This window comes from Pinus tabuliformis, chromosome 6 (assembly GCF_031772625.1).
Source record: "Pinus tabuliformis cultivar Carrire ecotype Pingquan chromosome 6, CPIR1, whole genome shotgun sequence".
NCBI lineage: Eukaryota > Viridiplantae > Streptophyta > Pinopsida > Pinales > Pinaceae > Pinus > Pinus tabuliformis.
The window spans coordinates 1,016,113,640-1,016,138,887 of NC_142292.1; the positions used below are offsets into that span (position 1 = coordinate 1,016,113,640).

A 25,248-nucleotide genomic window follows, 5' to 3' on the forward strand; every position below is an offset into this window, starting at 1 on the left:
ACATTCAGTCCACACCCATGTAGAGACCAGAAATGATAACTAGCTGAGCCATTTTATTAAGATATGGGGGCAATAGTACAATAGTGTGGAAGAAGTGCACCTGGGCTTGCCTCAATGTCAAGTGTGGCAAAGCCTAGGTGATAAAATGACAAGCCCAGATGGTAGAATCAACTGCTACAATGATGCCCTGCGCTGCCCCAGTAAAACTGTGCGGTCTGTTGGAAAGATGCTACTAGAAACCCCACCTTCGGTGCTCATAAAATACTACCAAATTAACCCCAAGCTCCTCAAACAAAACCCACCAAAACCCATAAAGGGTTTGGCCTAGTTTTGACCCCAGAAATTCAGCCTCCAAGTACCACGTCCTCCTCCAACTATTGGAAAGTACGGCCTGCCTGCAACTCCAGAAAAAGCCCTCCCAAATGACTCCAAAAAATGTTGAGATACACTTCCTCAAAGTTCTCCTTATTTCTCCCAACAAATGCTTGCCCCACAACTTGCCCCACCAACTGCCACGTGTGCCCAGTGAGAGACTTCTGCACTGACCCTGGATGTTGTAAGTCGTACTGCTCTCAAGCAGCAATCTCCTTCTCCCAAACTTCTCCCAAAGGCTAGTGTCCCACTGAAGCTCCTTCACCAAAATTCTCCCAACAATTGCACCCCGGAAGACCCCTGAAACAACTCCCACGTATCCCTTTCCTGCGTCCTCCTAGAATACACACTAGTTGAGTAATGGCTGAGTGTTATTCTCTAAATCCTCTCCAACACTCAAAAATGGTAGAATGGAACCTCCCGAGGGTGGCGCTCGTAGTCCACCGAAAAAAGGGTGAGTTCTCTGCTTGGAAAACTCGTTGCTAAACAACAAGTGACCCAGCTAAACAACTTGGGCAACTAAAGTGAGTTCGATAGGCAAATGATACCAAATGAGGCTAAGCCTCCTATATTTATAATTTGTGGGCCTTCTTTCCCCACGTGGGCCCCTCCATCTAGCCTTTTGACTTCCCTCCTTGGCTATTTGAACTTTTTCCTTGGGCAAGTGCGTGTTTCTTCATGTGGGTGGCCCCTTGCTTCATGTTTTCCTCCTAAGTCGTTTTCCCAAAATTTTGTGGGTCCCATGGCCTCCAAAAATGTCAAAATTGTGGAAAATGAATGTGACAATAAATCTAGGAAGAGACATTACAAAAACCCAGTCAAGTAATTCTTCCTTCAGTAGATTCAAGAAAACAAGATTGAGATGACCAAGACTCTCACAACCTAAACCAAAGACTACCTCCATCCATCAAGTCAACCTTGTCATGTTATACTTCAGTTCTGTGGCGGTCCAATCATACTTCGTTCCTGTAGCAGTCAACCTTCTTCATATTTCGATCCTGAGATCCTAATTATACTTTGGGGCAACTTTCTTATATTTCAATCCTGTGATATCTTTCCTTACTTTCGTCATACTTCAGTCAATCCTGTATCATAATTTGATCCATCTATAATATAACAGAAATATATTTGCGGTGGCAGCATAGACATAACTTGGTCCTTCATTTCTGTGGTGGCAATATAAAAGTAACTCGGTCCTTTAGTCCTGCAGTGGGAGCATAGATATGACTTGATCCTTTATTTTTGTCCTGTAGTATTGGTCCAATTCCTCGGTCCTGTAATGTTAGCCGAGTTCTCTTGTCCTGTAGTCATATAGTTATCTTATACGAATTATCTTCCCAATAGTTGCACTGAACTTCATCTCTGAGATATCTGAACTTATGTCTTTGAAATTTCTACGAAGTCATGTCTCTGTATTTTCAGCGAAGTTTACACGCCTATATTTAGTGGCTTCCCATAGTAAAATAAGCTGACATGAACTTGTTTGTGAAGCTTATGTTATATAAAATCAAGTATTTTGTAAACTATTTAGTTAATTAGGGCATAGGGCTGTATTTAAACCTGGGCCTCCCATCCTGTAAATCATCAATTCAAATTCATTATTAATAAAATATATATTTTTATGACTATCGCTGGTTTGTCTACCTCATCTGGTATCAGAGTAGATGATCCTCGGTCATTCTACTACTACACAGGTTGAGCCACCACTTCGCTGCTACCCTTTGATCCACTGTTCCACCGTTTTACCTGCCACTGTCTGCATCCATCGACAACGTCGCTGCGTCCAAACCAAGTGTTTCCACTGTTGTGTCAAGACGACAGTCCAACCAAATATGACCTTGAGTCATCCCACCTTGTCCGCTATTCATTGAGCTGAGCCATCATCTATTGTCCATTGTGTTCCTCGCTACTATCTTCCGTTCCACCTTCGTTTTGCCCCCCGTCCACATGCCGTTTGTTGCCGTTTCTTTGCCAAAAAAATCTACGTCGTTCTTTTACCTTTCTCCCTATTTGACTGTCTCCACCTCCCGACTCCATTCAACCCACGTTGTCCACAATGTCAACAGTCCTGTCCTAATCTCCGATCCGCTTGTTCCCCGCCAAATCGTCAAACTTGTCTATTGTAACTTATTTCCGTCGACAACCATCATCGTCAGTCAAACAGTGTGTCCACTTGAATCATTTTTACTGTTTTATCATTACAAATCGTATCACCACATAGTAACAATAAAATTATATTATAAAAATTAAATAATTTAATTTATTAAAAAATTATTAATTAAAAAAAATAATTAATTAATTAATTTTTTTTTTTAAGTTCAAATTAAGGAAGAAAGCTTAAACTGGCGGACAAATATACACCCCCACAAACTCGTTCAATGTCGTTGATGACAATGATTAATTTCAGCAAAAATTAATTGATCTTGAGAATAGAATTACTAGCCATTCCGATGATTTTAACCAAAAATTAGTTGATCTTGAGAGTAAGGTTAGCAGACATTCCGACGATATCAAGAAGCTTCAAGATACGACAAATCAGATAGAAAAACAGCTCAGGCAGAACCATACCTAATCCAAAATGAATCATAATCAGACAATGACAATACTAACTGCTATATGTGACAGAATGAACATTACACCCAAACAAATGTTCTAGGATGATGAAGGTAATCAACAACACAATTCATTAGATTCAACAAATTCAACAGATTCTCATGAAAAAACCGAGTCTCCAAAAAAATCATCCACGCACCATCAAGAAAATAATAACCCGAGTTTTCAAAATAAGCAGCTCTGGAATCCATTCACCAATCAATACCCTTTTTTCACTCCACCGTTAGTGACGTATCAACAAAGAGAAAAAATCGAGCTACCCAAGTTCGATGGTAACAAAAAATGCAATGTTGCGTGGCTCAATAAAGCAGAAGAATATTTCGAGATTTACGATATTGACAATGATGACGAAAAGATTAGGCACACTTCCATGAAAATGGAAGGCGAAGCATATAATTGGTATATGTGGTGGAAGAAGACGACACTCGCTATTAGTTGGAGAAAATTTAAGGATGCGTTCTTTAAAAGGTTCCAAGGTGTCAAGGAAGAAGAGTTCTTTTCAACACTCATCAGATTGCGACAAAAAGGAGATGTGGATGAATACACTCAAGAATGGGAGACCTTAGCAACACAAGTACCTGGGTTATCAGAATCTCGTCTAATCCAATCGTACATCTTTGGACTTAAAACCCATCTACAAGTAGAACTTGAGCTTCATGACATTACGTCAATAGAAGTAGCAAGACAAAAAGCAAAAGCCGCTGAAAAGAAATTTGAAAAGATACTGTGGTCAAAACCGGAAAAAGTATATTCGAGACGAAGATTTCCCCAGTCTGCGAATACGGATAATACAAAATATGTTCCACCACATCTTCGTGAAGGAGAAAAATCTAACGTGGAAATGCAAAGGATGAAAGAGGGCAAGTGCAAATGTTGTGGCGAAAAGTGGGACCCTAAACATAGGTGTGCTAAAGGAAAAGAGACAAAGAACCTATATAACTGTGAAGCAACTAATGATTCAAACAGTGATGAATCAGACATAGAAGGAATAGAAGATGCCCCAAAATTCTCTCCAGAACTAGATGACGAAAGCATTCCGCAAGTGTCATTATCGGCTATGACAGGTATATCACAACCCCAGACTTTAAAATTAAAAGGACATATCAAGAAGAACAACGTAATGGTTCTCATCGACATCGGTAGCACCCACAATTTTTTAGACTCAACCATGGCAAAGAGACTCAACATTTTCACATTTCCCATGCCCAACATGAAGGTGATGGTAGTCGACGGTAAGAAGATTGAAAAGGTAGGGAAATGCCATAAGGTCAAATTGCAGATTCAAGACTTTAATTTAGAATCTCCGTTCTACACTATACCATTAGGAGGAGTAGATGTGGTCTTAGGTATCCAATGGCTACAAACCCTAGGCACTTACTCTGCCAACCATCAAAAGCAGTTTATAAGCTTTAAATGGGAAGGGCAGAGGTACAAGTTATATGGATTCCAAGCACTAGAAAATCAAATTGTGTCATCATCCCAGATGATGAAAATGATTCGAAAAGGAGCACCAACCTATGTAGAACAATGTCACCCAATTAGAAATGTTATCTGCAAAAGTGATCAACAAAGAGTTACCAGAAGTACAAGAGCTAATTTAGAAGCATGAAAAAGTATTCCAAGACTTGCCCATGAAATTGCCTCCTAACAGGGAAATCGAGCATACAATAGAAGTCAAAGCAGGATCAGACTCCGTCAGCATCAAGCCGTATCGATATCCGCATCACCAAAAGACTGAAATTGAGAGATTAATCCAAGACCTTTTAAAATGTGGAATCATCTCAAAAAGTAAGAGTCCGTTTGCTGCTCCAGTTGTATTAGTAAGGAAGAAGGATGGATCGTTTAGGCTATGCATTGATTATAGAGGATTAAACAAAATAACGATTAAAAACAAATTCCCAATTCCCTTTATCGATGAAATGTTGGATGAACTACATGGCGCAAAATACTTCTCAAAATTGGACTTACCAAATCAACATCAGGTTGGAAGACATACCAAAAACTGCGTTCCGAACACACAAAGTTCACTACGAACTTAAAGTAATGCCCTTTGGGTTAACCAATGCACCAACAACATTCCAAGCCACTATGAATGAGTTATTTCGTCCATATCTTAGGAAGTTTATATTAGTATTCTTTGATGATATTTTAATTTACAATAAAACTTGGAAGGAGCACCTACAACATCTTGATAAAGTTCTTACACTACTGGAAGAGCATCAGTTCTACGCCAAGAAATCCAAATGCACCTTTGGGAATGAAGAAGTAGAATATCTCAGACACATAATATCCCATGAAGGAGTAAAAGTGGACCCTAATAAAATCAAGGCTATAAAGGAATGGCCCAAACCAGTTACTATATCCAAGCTAAGAGGGTTCTTAGGAGTGATTGGATATTACCGAAGATTTATTAAAATCTATGCACATATAACTCCACCTCTAACAAACCTTTTAAAGAAGAATTTATTTCAATGGAATGAGGAAGCAGGAAGGTGTTTTAAAGAATTGAAGGAAGTTATGTCTAATGCCCCAGTATTGGCAACTCCAGATTTCTCTAAACCATTTATCATTGAGTGTGATGCTTTCGGGTTCAGTATAGGTGCAATGTTAATGCAAGAGGGGCATTCAATAGCTTTTGAAAGCGGGAAGCTCAATAAACAAGAACATCTAAAATCCACATACAACAAGGAAATGCTCGCTATTATGCACGCACTAGCTAAGTGGAGACAATATCTTTTGGGAAGTAAGTTCTCCATTCGAACAAACCATAACAGTCTCTAGTGCCTCCAACAAAAAACACTTTCGGAAGAACAACAAAAATGGATTGAATAAATTGCCGCCTTTGACATGGAGATATTACATAAAAAGGGAAAAGACAATGTAGTAGCAGATGCCTTGTCTAGGAAGGACGAAGAATCAACATTACTTGCAGTCTCAGTTATTGTTCTTGAATGACTTAATGAGATTCGAAGTGAGTATGCCAGGGATCCAGATAACCGCAATAAACAATAACCTTCCAGACAACTCAAAATTTGAATGGAAGAACGATATTTTATGGTACAAAGGAAGAATCTATCTGAATTTAAACTCCAAGTTCAAATCAAAGATACTCAAGGAGTCAGATGATTCACTGTCAGCGAGACATGTAGGATTCTTTAAAACTTACTAAAATGCACGTCAATCATTCTTTTGGAAGGGGATGAGTCGCGATATTAAGAAATATGTAGCAGAATGTGACAAATGTCAAAGAAATAAAAGTGAAAATATTATGACACCTGGATTACTTCACCCCTTAAACATTCCGAATCAGAAATGGGAAGAAATATCAATGGACTTTATTGAGGGGTTACTTGTATCCGATGGCAAGGATAAGATTTTCGTAGTAGTCGATAGACTCACCAAATATGCTCACTTTATTGCAATGAAGAAATCAGACTTAGCTAAACAAATTGCTGAGATATTTTGCAAAAATATTTATAAATTACATGGTTTTCCGGAAGTCATTGTGAGTGATAGAGATACCAAATTTAAGGGTAATTTTTGGAAGGAATTGTTCAACCATATAGGAACCTACCTAAATATGAGTTCCGCTTACTACCCTCAAGCAGATGGACAAACAGAGGTTGTCAATAAATGTTTGGAAGCCTACCTACGTTGTTTTTTTTCCACAGGAAAAAATCGGTAACCTTTTATTTAAAAAATGAAAAGTTACACTAGCAGATGCATTGAAGCATTTCCATAAGATGCCCATTGGGCTCGAGCGCTTTCACACCCATGCAACGTTACAAAACTAACGTGCATTTAGAAGAAGAAAAAGAGAAAGAGAGAAGAAGGGAGAAAGAGGCAAAAAAACTAGATTCCGGTAGTGAGTAAAGGACTCACCCTTCAAGTTTTTCTCCCCTTTTTCTTTTCGACCTTGCGCCACTCTCCTTGAGTGGGCTCAATCGAAGCTATGACTAATTGTGTTTCTGCTTTCTGTGAGGCTGTTTCCTTGTTTGAGTCTGAAGTATCTGAGTGGTGATGCCGTTTGATCCCTCCCATACTCAGATCCTCGCTTGCCTTCTCTGCCTGATTTGAGTGGAACTGTGAAGCCTTGTTGTCTGATGTGGTTTCCTTCTGAGTCTCCATTTCTTGAGAAACCTCAGCATTCTCTGCGGGGGTATCTTCCTCTTCTGCTTCTGATTCTTCGTCCTCTGAGTCAGGGGGGGAAATTGCCATCCTTTCCTCTGCTTCCCTTTCTGCTTCTTTTTACTGTTTACTTTCTTGGCTTCTGGACATGTGCTTTGCAAGTGTCCTGTCAGCCTACAGAGCCTACATCTGAAAGCAGTGTTTTCATAATCTAGTGCTTGCAGCGAATTTTGTTGTTTGTAGATCAACCTTATGTTGTCGGCAGCCCTTTACTTAGATCTACTTCCACACAAATGCGTGCAAAAGTGTAGACCCTTTCATCAATCCTTTCCAGATTTGTTTTGATATATTTCCCTATGCTGTTCCCAATGCCTTCCAATATTCGTTCACTCCAAAAGTGAAGGGGAAGGTTGTATAGGCAGACCCAGACCGGCACTTTGGATATAGTCATTTTGTTTGGATCGAAATCTGGAAACCATGGGGTCATAAACAGCCCCGATGTTCCCCAAAACCAAGGCCCAACACTGATGATTGTATCTCTGACTTCCTTGGATGCAAATCTAACTATAAAAAACCCCTTGGAGCATAAATGTATATCACATTCCATGGTCCAACTGGTGAAGATCCAGTGAAATAGATCCATTGGTTTTGGCCAAAAACTGTTAAAACGACAGATTAGGGCCTGCGTTTCATAGGACTTAACGAAATCATCAAGCCCTGTAGAATCAAAGTTAAGGGCTGGAGTTTGCCCTAGCTGATCTACTATGTATGGCCTAGGTGTATATCCGCCTTGATCTGGAGAGGACCCTGAGTCTCTGTTACCCTGTAAAATGTTTTTGTAGGAGGAACCTCCCTTGGGTTGATGCTGAGGTGCTGTCTTTTTCCCCTTGTCTCCTCCTGAGGAGCTTGGCTGTCCCTGAGGCAGAGCCCCTCCTCTCAGCCTAAGGTTTAAAACAATGATTGTTCCTGGACTAATCTCATAGCTTTTCAGGGTTCTACTATCCTGGAGGGACCACCTACCACTGACCAAATGTTGGATCTGAACTGGGTATCCTGTCACTGCCCATATTTGCTGTTTCAGCTGCAAGATGGTGCTTTCTGCATGTACCCACACTAAACAGGTTTTCCCCTCAGGGGTTTTAATAAAAATCTGAAAACGAGTTGTTGTTACCTGTGGCCTGGGTTTTGATTGAGTTCCTGATCCGCCTGGCTGTGAACAATCTTCCCGATCTGGCCTTGTATTGGGTCGTTTTTCCCTGTGCATGTCTAGGTCTACAAACCCTCTGCTGGATCTATGCTCATTGCCACCGATCTGCTGCCTGGGTTCTGGCTGTTCTCGAATATTGGCCAGATCGGGTAGATCCGGGCCGGATCTGCAATGTTTGGGCCAATGCAGTGAGAGAGGGAGCAGATCTGCATCATGCAGTCCCCCTTCTTTGATTGCAACGACCAAACCAGTGTGAAAACCTGCAGATCCCAACCCTGCCGCGTCCCAGATTTCTTTTCTTCTTCCCCCCCTGCCATTGCTCCGCGCGTTCTGGGTATGGCACGACCTGGCCTCTAAACGCGTTGCGGCATGATGGCTGCGTGGCTCAAAACCGAAGTTGGGCACATTGATTCTCTGCAACCCGAAAACCTCCTCGTATAACCGCGCAAGGCGATGGACTTCCGTTGTTGACCTCGCCGCGTGATCCAGTTGGATTCCTGCCATGAAGACGGAGCTGCTCGTCTCAGGGATCGATCCGTGTTCAGCTGAAAGCCCGCTCCTCTCTATCACTTCAGCCTACCTACGTTGTTACGCTACAGAGAAACAAAATAAGTGGGATCAGTGGTTGCATCTCGCTGAATGGTGGTATAGGTCATCAACCCCACCCTAGAAGATCAAAAGTATCTCTCTGTTTTAACTAGATCAAAGAAGAAAATTAATATAGCCAAGATTAGAACAAACTCTCATGAGCTCCATAGTGAAACGGGTCGTTGGGCAATTCCTAAAACACCATGGATGGAAAGGTCCTGCCATCTCTGTGAGAATACGAACATCGAGGATGAAAATCACTTCCTCTTAGAGTGCCCCGCGTACAACCACATTAGAACTCAGTTTCAAAATATCTTTGCAATACTGACCTTCCTAGCCTTCTACGATGTCAAAATTATAGTGAGCTCGGAAGGCTTCTCTCCAAGCTTTTGGAGCATAGGAATAAAATATTAAATTAAACTAGATAATTTGTTTCTTTAGGTCCGATAGACCAAAATTTGGTCTTAGTGGATGTTAACCATCATCATCATCATCATCATCATCATAATTCTACTTATCATACCTCAGCAAAAATGACTGCAATCCAAGCTTTGTATGGGTACGAACCTCCGAAATGGAAGGATCTAGCTACCGTCTAGAGAAATATACCAGCTGTTAAAAGCCAACTAGAAGAAACCCAAAAAATTGTTCAAACCCTAAAAGAAAATTTAAATAATGCAAGAAAGCGTATGAAGCAACAAGCTGATTGAAATAGAACCGAGAGAGAATTTGAAGTTGGAGAATGGGTTTTTGTCAAGCTCCAACCATACAAACAGTTGTCCTTGAAACAAAAAGGAAAAAATAAATTGGCACCAATGTTCTATGGGCCATTCCAGATCACCAAAAAAATCAGCCAAGTTGCATTTAGTTTAAGCCTTCCGGATAAAAGTCATGTTCACAACGTCTTCCATGTATCTTGCCTTAAAAGGGCACTTGGTGACCATCAATCAGCACAAACAACTCTTCCATCCTTAGGTGATGAAGGAAGGGTCATTTTAGAACCAGAAGGTATCATACCCACGAGGGAAAAGAAACTCCGATCACAAGTAATCAAAGAGTACTTGATCATGTGGAAGGACTTACCAGAAGAAGAACCTTCTTGGGAAACTGAAGCGTTTCGTCAACAACATCCGTTGTTATGTATGCTTTGAGGACAAAGCATCTTTTTGGGAGGAAGGCAATGTTATATAAAAATTAAGTATTTTGTAAACTATTTAGTTAATTAGGGCATAGGGCATGATCAAAGATCATGCCCATTCACCAAGAGGCACGTAGGGCTGTATTTAAGCCCGAGCCTCTCATCCTGTAAATCATCAATTCAAATTCATTATTAATAAAATATATATTTCTATGACTATTTCTGGTCTGTTTGCCTCATTTGACTTTAGGAGGATGAGTTTGAAGGCCGACCTTGCAAGGTGACTTGATGGAGGAGTTCTTTTGACAAAATAAATTAGACTTTGACTTAAATAAAAATCCTAAAGCTTACAATGGAGGCTTGACCTATGATAATTGACCCAAGAATGAAACCCATGCTTTGACAAGTCAATTTAATTTCTTTTTGCTTTCTTTCGATAAATATATTTCATTATGACTCAAGTACAATTATGAAGACCAAACCTAGTTACATTCTTCAACAATTGTCGTGGATGGGATTTGGCTTCTTGATTGGAAATTTTTGGTAAGGGACAGATTGGGTTGGTTCCTTTGTTTTATAGGAAAATCACAGATGATGAAAGATTTTCACACATTGGGTGATTTGTTGTATAGGTTACTCAATGCAATGGTTTCTTGAGGAATCCTCAATCATCTCATAGGATACAGGTTGTGGACAAACCCACATTTATAGGGCTGTGTTAGATAATCCAATATGATACTGTTTATATTACACTTGACCATCCAACGACCTATTTGGAAAGATTGGAAATGGTCTTATGTGAGGTCATTTATGGACTTAAAACTAGGGATCTTTATTCGAAGATTGTCACATTATCACATTATTAATCGTCTTAGTTGGAAGTGGAGCCTTCGTGACCACAAAATGAGATGGATTAGCTGTTGTCAAGGTTTTTCAAAGACTTGATTCTTATAAATCCAAAATTTATGGGTCAGTTGGTTGTTCATAATAGATGGATGTTGCGTAATTTTCCACAAGTTAGTGTTGAAGAAAAGTGTAACTAGGTTCGGTATTTGTAAATGTAATTCTGATCTTTGTACTTGTCAAGAAAAATAAATATTATTTCTGTAAATTATTCGAATGAGTTTCTTGCTCCTTCATAGGTCTAGGAAAGTCAAAGGATCAAAGTCATCTTAAAGAGCTCTTCTTGAGCATGAATATGGGTTAACCGAGTGTCAAGTAGCCCTCGAAGACAAGCACCATCCTCCAACGAAGAAGACTGCAAGCAAAATGATGAAGAGAACAGTTAAGTCAGCCTCAAAATGAATATTAACATCAAGTCGGCTCACATATGGAGACACATCTCTTCGGTGGACATGTGGCTCAAATATAGGGGCAAACCACTATATATACCCAGTTAGGGTCTGCACAGAAAAGGAGATAGAATTTCGGATTCCTCTGTAACTTCGAAGGTGTAGGAAGGTACAATCTCGGTGATGATTACAGTCAAGAATCTTAGACAGGTCTACAATCTCAAATGGTTACAGGAAGGTACAAAATCTCGGTGACAAGTACAGTGATCTCACTGCAATCTCGGCCTAGTTATAGGGTCACTGTAATACAGTCTCGGTATAGTTGCAGTTGACCTCGGTGCAAGGAGAACAAGGCTACAATCTCGGTGAAGATCACAGTACAAACAAAGATACAATCATAATCTTGGCATTCCTGATAGAGAAAGGATCTCGGTGTAGTATATATATCCTAGACACAACATGTCCTCGACATTACTGTGAGCATGATAACAGTCATGATCCTAATGAAGATGAAGATTTCGGTACAGCTATATATATAACTCTAAGTGGAGATCTCATTGATGTTATAAGATTCTCGGTGAAGGTGAAGTAGTGGCACATCAAGTTCTCAATGAAGGTGTAGCATTGGCACAACAGTGATGAAGGTCTAAATGAAGGAGCAGTCATGGTGCAGCAGTGATCTAGATGAAGGAGCAGTCATGGTATAGCAATGATGATGATGATCTCAGCAGTGACAAAGAAGAGGATTGGTGTCTTGGTCTTGGAGTGGCCTAGTAGGTCAAGGGTCATGGTCTTGGTATTCGTCAATTGGAATCTCTATAAGAAGAATTTTGTGCGGGTTTTCCTCTCCAAGAGGGAGAGGTTTTGGCCCTGGCAGAATGCCAACATCTTGTGTTCTTGTCTCTTTGTTTTGATAGCTATTTGATGAACTAAAGAAGACACACTCTAATAATAATAAGTGAAGATTGGAATAAGAAGAAAACTGAAAACACCTCACAAATAGTTATCATGCTAAGAAGAATCACATTAACTACATTTGCCCTAGATTCTTCAACAGTTAGAAACATGTTAAACATGTTTTGTGGAATTACAAGGTCCTGGAGTATCTTGGGAGTGGATTGTTGTTGAGTATAATATTCTCTTAATTGCCCCCCATACTGGAAAGGATTCTTTTTGGGGATAATGGATGATTTGAGAAGCATGCAGTCTGAGATGCGATCAGATTGAAAATCTTCTCCTTCTTATGGAAAAGATGGTGTCAAACAGTGCTACATGGGATTCCTACCCCATTCTAGTTGTAAGAATTAGCTACTTTTGTATTTGACTTGGTAATGTAGATCTTAACCAGGTTAGATGTTTTTAGGAAAGAATTGTGTTTTGAGAAGTTGCGGCTAAAGTGGACTTGTTTGCTTTCTTATCATATGCATTTCTCCCATTGAGGCTGGACTTACCAGGTATGACTTAGTTTCACGAGTCATACTTCTCTTGGTGCTAAACTAGTCCAAGCAAAAGCTAAAAAATAACATGCGAGTCCAACTTGGACTTGTGAATAACTTGCATTTTTTTGACCTAGAGAGTTTAACTTGGCAAAACCTTGACAAAAGCTTTTGGCTGAAAGTTTGTCTTTGTTTTCTTTCATTTGCAGAGTTTTTGCCAGGTTCAAGTCATACTCTTACTCTCTGGACTTGCCAAGCCTGGCTACTCCAGTTTCTCCAAGAAAACGGCAACAAATGAAATTGATTTCTCTATTGGAGACCTCACTTGTTTATAGTATGAATGTTATTTTTGCTGATACTGCATTAGGTAGTGAAGCTTCAAATTTTAAAGTAGTTGAATTGGCACAACTCCTCACCCTATACACGTGTCTCTTATCTACACTCCATGGCATAGTACTGTATGTGGGTCTGGGTATATATTGAAATAGTGTTGTGTATATATGCTTATATAAGATTACATATTGAATTATACTTATCAAAGGGACCAGTGTTACATGATTCCATTCATTGATGGGCATGTCAAAACCCATCATAAGGCCTTCATTAGTTAGTCATCTTGCAGGCCTTCGATGGCACATGTACAACTGTTAGTAACAGACCTTCAATAGTTATTGACAACCGAATGGCTATTATTAAGCAACACACAGTTATTTGAATTTCATGTGCCATGTTTATATTAAATAAGGCCATTATCTACTGATTAGCTTTCTTCGTTTACTAATTAGGAACTTGCAATGTGAGATTTCATTTGAAGTTGTTTTAAGAAATCCATAACTGAAGTCTGTAACATATGTGGAAATAATTCAACGGTAGCACAGAACAGGTGTAATCAAGAACTCTATGGTCTTAGGAACCTAACACCAATAGCTACCGTTTGACATTAATTTGCAAAGCTGTGATATGCCCGCTTTGCATTTTAATAACTTTGGAAATTGGTCAACTGTTACTATTTTTCTTTTTTTTTTGGTTTTTTTATAGTTTTTTAATTTTAATTTCATATAATATGGGTCTTTGGATACAGGAGCAACACCCAAGGGTGTTTTGAGAATGATGGGCATACAATGGCTCACTATCTATCAGGTTAAGAGCCATTTACAGGTACATGATTTCACATTGCCATACCTTTTTTGCTGTATATTTTTCCACGTGCATGCTTTTTAAACAGCATGTTGATTATTCACTTGAATCTACCTATTTTCTCTTAGGTACTCCTGCAGATGCTCATTGATGATTGCACTTATTTTCTTCAGTGCCATTGACCTACCTTTCTAGTCATTCGTTGGACATTAATATATTTATCTTACCCTCTCTGCAGAAATTTCGCTTGGCCCGATATATTCCCGGTTCCATGGATGATGGTAAATGAATTTGCCATTTCTCCATGTTTGACGCATGCCAAGTTGTTCTTTTGGTAGCTGTAGCGAATGTTACTAGACATTAGTTTGTGTGCACACCTGTTTATGGTCATATGAGTGGATTTCAATATATCAGCTAAAGGAGTAAACTCGTGCTGCTTTTGCAGTTATATTATTCTATCTTTTTCCTGTGCAAGGGGAGTATACTTTATTAAGAAAAAACTTCTGCTGGTTTGCTGTTATAACCAGGTCAAAATACGGGAAGGAAAGAGGCTCCGGGCATCCTCTCAAACCTAGATGCCAGATCGTGAGTGATTTTACTCTGCTATGTTCATTTGGTTTGCTTCATAAAAATATTGCTTGAAAATACTAGGGGGAATAGCTCTGAAATAATTACCTAGTGTAAAAAAGGTCATGCAATATCACGTTGAAACATAATCCTAATTAAGGTGTCCTGAATTTTCAACCTTCGGAACTTTGTCTGGATCTTTTCCAACATTGACGCTCGCTGATATACAGTTTAGCAGATGCGTTTTTGTGAACTAACTGTGCTTATACCATTGACATAGCAACGAGAATCAGTTGGAAGGGAATCCATACTTATATTTTAACTTTGCTTCAGGGGCTTACAGATCACAGATGCATTGAAGATGCAAATGGAGGTGCAGACACGGTTGCATGAACAGCTTGAGGTATTATCTCTGCTGTGTAACATTTCAGAGATTTTGCTGGATTAGTAACACTTCAACAATATTTATGGTAGGAGTCGTTCATATTGTATCACATTATATCATGTGACCAATGTAATTAAAGATGTTGTGTCAGGGTTTCGGTGATTAAACCACCGTGACAATTTAGGGGAGATATAAATATGTAATACGAGACATGATACATGGTGAGAGAGTGGTATACACTGCAACATTAACATTAATAACTATCTTTATATTTCAAATTTTCTCTCCACCTTTGTGTGATTCTTCACATGTTTGCACCCTAGAAAATCAACATGGTGTCGAAACAGGTCATCCTCAGATTGTGATAGAAATGTGTAAAAATTATGCATTGAAGCTTATGTTCAAATTGTGCAGGTAAGCCAGTGTCCAAATTCTGCAATGAAACCTGTGTCCAAATGCTAATCCCTATATGCACAACGCAAACGTAAAACCATGTATGCATGAGATATTGACGTGGTGTTTTCATTCAGAATTCAAAAGTTGAAAGAGGCAATTAATTTGAATACTGAGTAAGATGTATGGGTGAAATAATAAAATAAAAGAGGAATAGGTGTGCCAGGGTTTTTATCATGGTGTGAGAGCTGCATACGATTACCATCCTTTTTGCAATCAATACCTGTCTTTTCAAAGTGAAGTTTGAGAAAAAATCGTCTAGCCAAAAATATTTAATAAAATTCCCCTTTAAGATCATATATATATATATATAGTTACCGGCTCCGTCAGCCATGGGGGATGGATTCGCGGATCCCCGGATCTGATCCGGATCCGGATCTGGATTCGCTTGGATCCGCCTAGGGACCCATATGAAAATGTTTTCTTCACGATAATGTGCACCCCGAAATTCAAACTGCATTCCTGCAATTTGGGATTTTTACAACACAAAAATACCTATATTCACTGAATTAATTTTCTGTTAATATTCGTTGAATTAATTCCTAACTTTGGGTCCCTTTGGTCACGGGAGAAGTTCATATTCGCTGAATTAATACTCTATTAATATTTGTTGAATTAAGGAGTTGTCTATAATGCAACTTTTTGGAGATTCCGGTGACGGAATCCGGCGGAAGAAATTGAGGTTAAATCTTGATTTGTTGCAGTTAAAATGGTTTTTTAACTGCATATTTGGATTTAGCACCCTGGAAAACCCCTGGGACGCTTTCATTGTGCAGAAACTAGCTATCAAACTTACGATTCCAATAAATTCCTGCCGGATTTCGACCGGAAAAACCCGCCGGAAAGGCTTTCAAAAAGTCGCGTTATAGACAATTGCTTGAATTAATACTCTGTTAACGCGAGAAGTTCATATTCGCTCAATTAATATTCTATTAATATCTGTTGAATTAACACACTATTAATATTCGCTGAATAAATACCTAGCTTCGGGTCTATTTGCTCACGGAAGAGGTTATTTCCCAAATAATACTTATCTTAATACCTGGCTAGCAAAATGCATTCGGTGGGTTGCTTGTAGCCACCATGGCGGGCACCCTCTCTGGGTCATCCCGTCACCAATGGAACATATCAGTGATGTTAGAAATACTATGGTATCGGAAACCAAGGGCTAACCATTCGTTGGAACATGGGGACATTTGGAGACACGGAAAATTTATTAATGTTCTAGAGATTATTCACGTTCAGATGTCGGAGCTCAACTATTAACTTATTAAGATTAATAACTATATAATTTATAACATATTATATATAATAATAACATATTATAATAATAATAATAATAGAGATAATGCCATAAAAATATAAATTTATAATATCGTAAGCCCATATATTAATAAACTCAGCTTATAACTTATTAATATTAACAACTATGTAATTTATAACTTATAATAATAATAATAATAATACAGATATATTATACAAATTAAAATTTATAATATTGTAAGCTCATATATATTAATTAAATTTTAAAATTTGGTATTTTAAAGTTAAGTTTTGTATTTATATTTTAATTTCTAAATTAAAATTATATATATAAGATTCAAACTTAGATTTTAAAAAAAATTATAATTTAGAATTAAGTTCTATATTTATATTATAATTTATATATTGCACTATAAATAGAAATATTAAAATTTATATATATCTATTAAATCAAATATATTAGTTTATTATATCATATATTGAAAACATATATTTATTATTAAATATCACATAAAATATAATTATATATTTAAAATTTTGTATTTTTACAAATTATAATTGCTAATGTTTATCTTCTTTGAAAGTAAGGAAACATATTAATGGCTCAAGGCCTAAAAGTATCTTGTGAGGGTGGAAGTTGCCCCTATTACATACCACATACAAGTTAATTTTAGATGGCCAATTTTATCTACACATAATGATGTAGCTGCATGCTGAGATATTCAGATTGTATCAACAGAGGTTAGACCAGTAACGATGAATACTGTAGCCTGTTCCATATTATATAATATACATGTTGTTTCCCTGCCGTATCCGGATCCTGGCTTTTAAAAAATCTGACGGATCCGAATCCGTATCCGGATCCGGATCTGAATCCGTATCCGGATCCGGATCCGAATCCTGGTAACTTAATATGAATTAAAAATATTTAGAAGTGTTTAACTGTATAATTTAATTTATTTTAAAATTATATTATTTTTTTAATCCATAATATGACTTCCTTAGTGAGACTGGGAGCAAGAACAATGGTACAAACATGAATAACAGCTAGGGAAATGGGGATGGATGCTATTTGGATGTGAATGGCAGCTTAGGGCATTGGAAATGGACACTGCACGAATATGTAGGCTAAGAGAAAGGACATATGTACAGTCTTAGGTGCTGATATGACCATAAGAACAATTTGAGCCACTGGTATGGTCTTAAGTACAGTCACATGTGCAAGTTCAATAGCTGCAAGTACAGTGGCAGGTATAGGAAAGGACATTGTTACAACAGTTGGTTCAATCTCAGCAGGTTCAGCACCCATGTGTGGGGTTTTTCTGTGGGAGACTAGACCCATACAGTCAGTGGTGAGCTTCTTTTTTCGGCTGGTTCAATAAGAGCTGGGGAGTAGGCTTTCTCTAGAGGCTGATCTTCAGGTGTTAATGAGGGAAAAGGCAATGTATATTGGAGGTGAAGTTAGTCCCATTAACCCTCATGTCAGCAGGGGTACATATGAACACTTTGCAGTATTTATCACCACCATTGTAAGGCCAAGGTCACTAGTCAAAAGCGATGTAAAAACCATGTGAGGCCTTGTATTAAGTATTCTAGACCTCTGCCTGTGTCTGTATCTTGTTGTCTTGGTTGGGCCATGGTTGGTCCCTTGAAGTTTCACTTCAGGTTACTCTCGTCTTGTACAGGATTGGAGGACCTTATGTGAACTTTCTTGAGGACTCGTGGTTTTATGAGAGCCTGTGTTTGTAGGGTGATCACTGGTGTATGGGCCAGTCTAGAATGCATCAAGGTGCACCTATGCCATTCCACATGGTTATGGTCTATAGAGTCTGTACGTGGCCTTTGCGTTGGTGCAATATTACTGAGAAAGCTCTTAGCGCATGGCAGTCTCATTTGACAACTTTTCACATTTCTCGAGGTAGTTCACAATTCCTAATGGATAGTGGTCTTGGTGGTCAAAAAGTCAACTTGGTCTCAAAATGTGTAGTTTGAAGAGAGAAATCCATGCCATGTCAAATTTTTCCAATCAGAGATGACATGTGTGATATTCCCACTTAACATTTTGCTAAGTGAAATATCAATTTTGATCATTTTTGCTATATTGCACGGTTGCACTTAGGAAATGTGGGTTTAGAGGTCCCACACATGATTTTTGGCTTAGAGCACACCCAAACATTAGAGATGGAGGAAATATTGCGGCCTTAGTGGAGCGTGGGGGCCACCTCATGGGAATTTCGGTCTACATAAGGAGTATGCTCTCATTGTAGCAGATTTGGTGTGGGAAATTCGAGCTAGGCCCACATGGGCATTTTGGAGGCATCTTGACAAAAGGAGGAAGAGACACTCAATTGCTCATTCATTCATCATTTGCAAAATTGTCTTTTGACAAGAGCACGCTTGAGCTGAAGCCAAGTCTGCAAGTGTTGTTTAGCACATGAGTGTCTCCGAGCAGAGATCTCAACCCTTGCTTCGGTGGACTTCAAGTGCCAGCCCAAGGAGGGAGTTCTACCTTTGTCATTTCGTACTAGCAACAGGGGGTCCAATTTCAAGGAGGGAGTCAGCTACATCAGTGCAGGGATTGCGCAGTTCATGGTGGAGGCACTCTGGGAGGTGGAGTGAGGTGTGGTTGAGGCTGAAACTTGGGGAGAAGGTCGGGGAAGTATTTTGGTGAGGATTGCAACTATTTTGGAGGCCATTTGCAACAAGATTTACAGGTGGGTCGAATCACCCAACAGTTGAGCCATTGAGGGGAAATAGGGCTGAATTTTCAAAGTCAATCATTGGCCAAATCCTTCGTGTGTTATTCTGGGTATCTGGTGGAGAGGCCGAAATTAGTTTCCTAGAATTTTCTAAGCACTGGAGAGGGCCCTAGCAGCAGTTCTATTCAACCAACAACGTATTTCTGGGCATCTTCAGCGCAGAGCTAGAGCAGCACAACAACAGATTGGAGAAGGGTGACTTATCTATCATTTGGGGCTTTGCTAGCTTGCCTTGAGCAAGCCTAGGTGCATTCCTTCCAACACCATATTGTACACCCTTTATTTATCAATAAAAGAATTCAGTAACGCAGGTTTTGGTGTAGTTCATGGTCTGATTGTGTGTTCACTGTTTTATGGATTTTTGTCTATGTTTGCTTTGTATATTTACTGTAAATCTTCCCTAGGAATATTACAGTGGTATCGGAGCTCATAGCCCTGGCACAACCTGTGGGAGCAACGTAGTCTATGACATTGGAGGAGAAGCAAAACATGACATACTGAAGGCAAAGGTATAGGAGCAGAGAGAGGTAGTTGCAGATTACCCTTGACCCTGTGACAACCGAGCCTGAGGTTTTAGAAACAAACATGGGGGACAATGAGGGAGACAAAAGGAGTGAGGAAAAGGAGTTTGCCCATCTTTTGTTGAAGGCATTGCAGGGCTTGTCCAGGAATATTGAAGGAATGGGCCAGTGGAATGGCAATGGAAACAAGGGTAAGGGAGTCCAAGGGGATTTCCAATTTGGAGAAGGATCTGGCACTTCGCAGCACCACACATCCCTTAATCCCAACATGCCACTTATTCCAAACACACCCCCTAGGTCTACCATTCCCACGTTCCTAACATCTGGAGTTGGTGGGCAACTAGAGCAGGAGGATGCGCCTTATGGGGACTATTTCTTGGAGTATTAGTCCTATGGACCTAATTTTGGGAAGGCCATCACTTTCAAGGATTTATGCCAGTTGAAGGGCAACAATATGCCCAAGGGACAGGGTGGAGGAGGCTACATGCAGGGGACAGAGTTGCAACGCATTGTGGGGAGGCTGTTTCTCCCAAATTTCGATGGCTCTTCCAAGAGCTCGGCCAAGGTGTGGGTCGAAAAGCTGGATGTCTATTTCCAGCTGAATCAGATGACGGAGGGAGAGGCAATCAAGATTGCCACGTTACATCTGGAGGGGGAAGCCCATGATTGGTGGTTCCATGGGCTGACCACGTTGGGGCATGCAGGAGTGACCACTTATGATGATTTCACCAGGAGGGTGTTGGAGCGGTTTGAGAGGAAAGATCCTGAGGAGTACTTTGGGGAGTTGACAAGGCTCAAGCAGACCAGGAGTGTTGAAGCATACATTTCAGAGTTTCTGAGGTTATCTGTGATGGTGTCGGATTTGTCGGAGACTAGGAGGATCTACATGTTTGTGGAGGGGCTAGTAGAGCCATTACGTGTGTTAGTGAGGTCTAATAGGCCCACTACATTACAGGACGCAGTAGGGAGAGACCAAGACTTACAGGATGCCCTACCTAGGGCTCGAGCATCACTACCCCCCAAACAGTTTCCAACAAAGGGGAAGAGACACCAAGGCTCCACCACCGAGGGCCAATCAGGGGCGTGGGCAGCTAGATGAGTTGACTCAGAGAGACCTTCGGAGGAGGAAATTGTGTTTCACCTATCAGGCCCCGTGGGCATCATGCCATATATGTGCAGCGGGCAAGGCCCATTATATCGAGGTCTTCTCTGACAACGATGCAGAGGATGAGACATATTTTGAGATGGGTGGAGATGACAACGCAACACCTCAGGAGGGAGGACCACCACCACCACCGGTAGGGGGAGTTTCCTTTGCACCTTCCGGAGGGGTCCTTGCATCACTGCGCGGGGTACCCAAGTTTTTGACCCTAAGGATTAGAGGCACTATTCAGGGGCAACATGTATCAATTCTGGTGGACAGTGGGGCTACCCATAATTTCATTGATGCCCAGTTGGTTCAGAGGAGGGGCATCACAACTGAGGAGTTTGAGGGATTCTCAGTTCTTGTGCCTGGGGACAGGACCATGCAGTGCACACGCTACGTGCCAGCTTTGACAGTGACCATGGGGAACTACTCCATGACAAATCACTTCTTTGTAGTAGACGTACCAGACACCAACGTGGTGTTGGGAGTCCAATGGCTTTATTCACTTGGCAGAGTCACGACCGATTGGAGGAAGTTGGAGATGGAGTTATGGGAAATGCACTCATACCTACCACAAACTGTTTCGGCCGACAGGATGGAGTTTGATTTGAGACATGGGGACATTGAGTGGGCTGTGGAGTTGAGGATCTCAGAGGCTAGGGGCAAGCCCAAGCCACCACATCCAGAAATACATGCTATTCTGGACAGGTACCCAGTAGTGTTTGGAGACATACCACGGGTCAACCACTTGACCGGGTGTTTGAGCATATTATTGAGCTGGAGCCGGGAGTACAAGCCATGATCACCACTCCTTACCAACATCCCAAGGCATATTGGGATGAGATAGAGAGGGCTATCCATGAGCTGTTGGCACTTGGGCACATCAGGCCCAGTTCCAACCCTTTTGCTTCATCGGTTGTCCTGGTGAAGAAGGATGGGTCCTTGTGCATGTGCATAGATTATCGGGCCCTCAACAAAAAGACACTGAAGAATTGCTACCCCATCCCACGTATAGATGAGCTAATGGATGAGTTGAGGGGGGCTAAGTTCTTTTCGAAGATTGATTTGCAGTCGGGGTACCATCAGATCCGAGTGAGGGACCAGGATGTCCCAAAGACAACATTCCGGTGCCATTATGGGCACTTTGAGTTCTTGGTTATGCCCTTTGGGCTGAATAATGTGCCAACTACCTTCCAGTCATGCATGAACCACGTATTTCGTGGGCAGTTGAGGAAGTTAGTGCTAGTATTATTCGATGACATACTGATCTATAACTGAACTTGGGAGGAGCACTTGTAGCACAGTGAGACAATGTTGCACATTCTGGAGGAGCATCAGTTTTATGCTAAACTGTCCAAGTGCAAGTTTGGGTTAACTGAGATGATCTATCTAGGGCATATATCATTGGAGTGGACAGTGTTTGAGTACATGAGGAGAAGATCTGAGCTATCCAAGATTGGCTAGAGCCCTGGAATGTGACGGAGCTGAGCGGATTCGTGGACTTCTGCACTTATTATAGGAAGTTTGTGAAGGGCTTCTCCCAGCTAGCAACACCCTTCACTGACTTGACGAAGAAAGGGGCATTTGAGTGGACCACTACAACGCAGGAGGCTTTTGAGCGCCTCAAACAAGTCATGAGTAGTTGTCTAGTGTTGGCACTTCTCGACTTCACCTAGCCCTTTGTGCTGGAGTGCAATGCATCGAGAGTGGGTGTGGGGGCCATGTTGATGCAGGGAGGACACCCTATAGCTTTCGAGAGTCGGAAGCGACTGCCCCATGAGCTACTGTACTATATGACAAGGAGATGTTGGCCATCACACATGCGCTAGCTAAGTTTAGCCAATATTTGGTGGGGAACAGGTTCAAAGTCAAGACATACCACAACAACCTCAGGTTCTTCCTGGAGCAGAAACAGTTGCAGGAGAGGCAACAAAAGTGGGTGAGCAAGCTCTAAGCATATGACTTTGACATTGAGTATGTCAAGGGAAAACACAACGTGGTGGTTGATGTGTTGTCTAAGAGGCCAGCCACTCACTCTTTGACGAGTATTGCCTCAGATTGGAGGGCAAAACTACTAGTGAAGTACTCCAAGGATCGGTTCGCATTTGAGGTCCTTGATGGGATGGTGGTAGATGACCGGTATAGGGCGATGAACGAGGTGATCTACCTCTGAGACTGAATTTATTTGGTACCCAACTCTCAACGGAGGGAGAAGATTCTATAGTCTATCCATGACTCACAGCTAGCAGGGCACCAGGGGTTCACAAAGACATACAGGGCCATTAGAGAGCGTTTTGCATGGAGGGTCCTCAAGGATGATGTTCTGAGGCATATCAGGGAGTGTGACACATGCAAGCGGAACAAGAGTGAGAAGCCACACCCTGCAAGCCTATTGCGACCGCTTCCCATCCCTAAGGGGAAATGGGAGAGCATATCAATGGACTTCATTACCGGGCTGCCCACAGTACAGGGCAAGGACTGCATTTACGTGGTGGTGGATCACCTGATGAAGTTTGCTTATTTCTTCGCCATCTCATCTCGGTACTCGGCTTCAAAGGTGGCTAAATTGTTCTTCAGGGAGGTGTTTCGGCTTACATGTTCTCCCAAAGACCATTGTCAGTGGTTGGGACAACTGGTTCATGGGTGGATTCTGGTAGGAGCTATTTCGGTTGGTGGGCACTAAGCTCACTCCTAGTACTAGCTATCACCCTCAGATGGACAGGTAGACAGAGATAGTTAACAAGTGGCTGGAGGGCTACTTGCGTAACTATGTGACAGGTCAACAACGAGCATGGATACGGTGGTTGCACTTGGGTGAATACTGCTACAACACTACATACCACATGTCCATAGGTATGTCTCCATTCCAAGCTTTGTATGGTTACGATGCATTGTCTTTTGCTGATGTTATGTTTGGAGACAACAGGGCCCCAAGGGCCAAGGATTGGATATAGGAGAGCTAAGACATTTTGAGGGCTCTTAAAGACAACATGCAGATGGTCCAAAACCAACAGAAGCTTTATGCAGACAGGGGTAGAGTTGAGAGGCAGTTTGAAGTAGGGGATTTGGTCTTCTTGAGGCTTCAACCGTATCAGTAGTCATCGCTCAAACAGAAAGGGGCCGAGAAGCTCAAACCCTGCTTCTATGGACCGTATTATGTCATTCAGAGGGTTGGGAAGGTAGCATATGAGTTGGAGCTTCCCCCGGGAGTTGGGTGCACAACATCTTTCATGTGTCTTACTTGAAAAAGGCGTTGGTACAATAGATTACAACTACTACAAAACTACTTCCTATGGACGATGAGGGGCATTTAGTGCTAGAACTAGAGACCATTTCGGATACCCTGCAGTGGCACTTGAGAAACCAGGTCATCAAGAAATTTTTGCTAAGATGGAGGAATTTGCCAGATGAGGATGCCACCTGGGAGGGGGAGCAGATACTCCAACATCCTTTGTTGCAGTTGCTTGAGGACAAGCAACATTTCGGCGGGGAGGACGGTGATATTCCCACTTAGCATTTTGCTAAGTGAAATATCAATTTTGATAATTTTTGCTATATTGCACAACTGCATTTAGGAAATGTGGGTTTAGAGGTCCCACACATGATTTTCGGCTTAGAGCACACCCAAACATTAGAGCTGGAGGAAATATTGCGGCCTTAGTGGATCATGGGGTGGCTCATGGGAATTTCGGTCCACATGAGGAGTACGCTCTCATTGGAGCAGATTTAGTGTGGGAAATTCGAGCTGGGCCCACATGGGCATTTTGGAGGCATCTTGACAAAAGGAGGAAGAGACACTCAACTATTCATTCATTCATCATTTGCAAAACTGTCTTTTGACAAGAGCACGATTGAGCTAAAGCCAGGTCTGCAAGTGCTGTTTAGCACACGAGTGTCTCCGAGTGGAGATCTCAACCCTTGCTTCGGTGGACTTCGATTGCCAGCCCAAGGAGGGAGTTCTACCTTTGTCATTTCGTACCAGCAGTAGGAGGTTTGATATCAGGGAGAGAGTCAGTTACAATAGCGCAGGGATTGCGTAGTTCATGGTGGAGGCACTCTGAGAGGTGGAGTGAGGTGTGGTTAAGGCTGAAACTTGGAGAGAAGGCCGAGGAAGTATTTTAGTGAGGGTTGCAACTATTTTGGAGGCCATTTGAAACAAGATTTACAGGTGGGTCGAATCACCGAGTAGTTGAGCCATTCAGGGGAAATAGGGCCGAATTTCCAAAGATAATCATTGGCCAA

At 41.1% G+C, this 25,248-nt stretch overlaps 1 protein-coding gene across 5 annotated transcripts in view; it reads left to right on the plus strand.

Moving 5' to 3' along the window:
• Positions 1-25,248, plus strand: part of LOC149262437 (uncharacterized) — a 141,461-nt gene that overhangs the window by 78,550 nt on the left and 37,663 nt on the right. For all 5 annotated transcript variants that reach the window (XM_089424575.1, XM_089424596.1, XM_089424582.1 and 2 more), the window contains 4 exons: positions 13,856-13,932; positions 14,150-14,192; positions 14,439-14,496; positions 14,812-14,881. In XM_089424575.1, the coding sequence (XP_089280701.1) occupies positions 13,856-13,932; positions 14,150-14,192; positions 14,439-14,496; positions 14,812-14,881 (248 nt within the window). The remainder of the gene's footprint in view (positions 1-13,855; positions 13,933-14,149; positions 14,193-14,438; positions 14,497-14,811; positions 14,882-25,248) is intronic.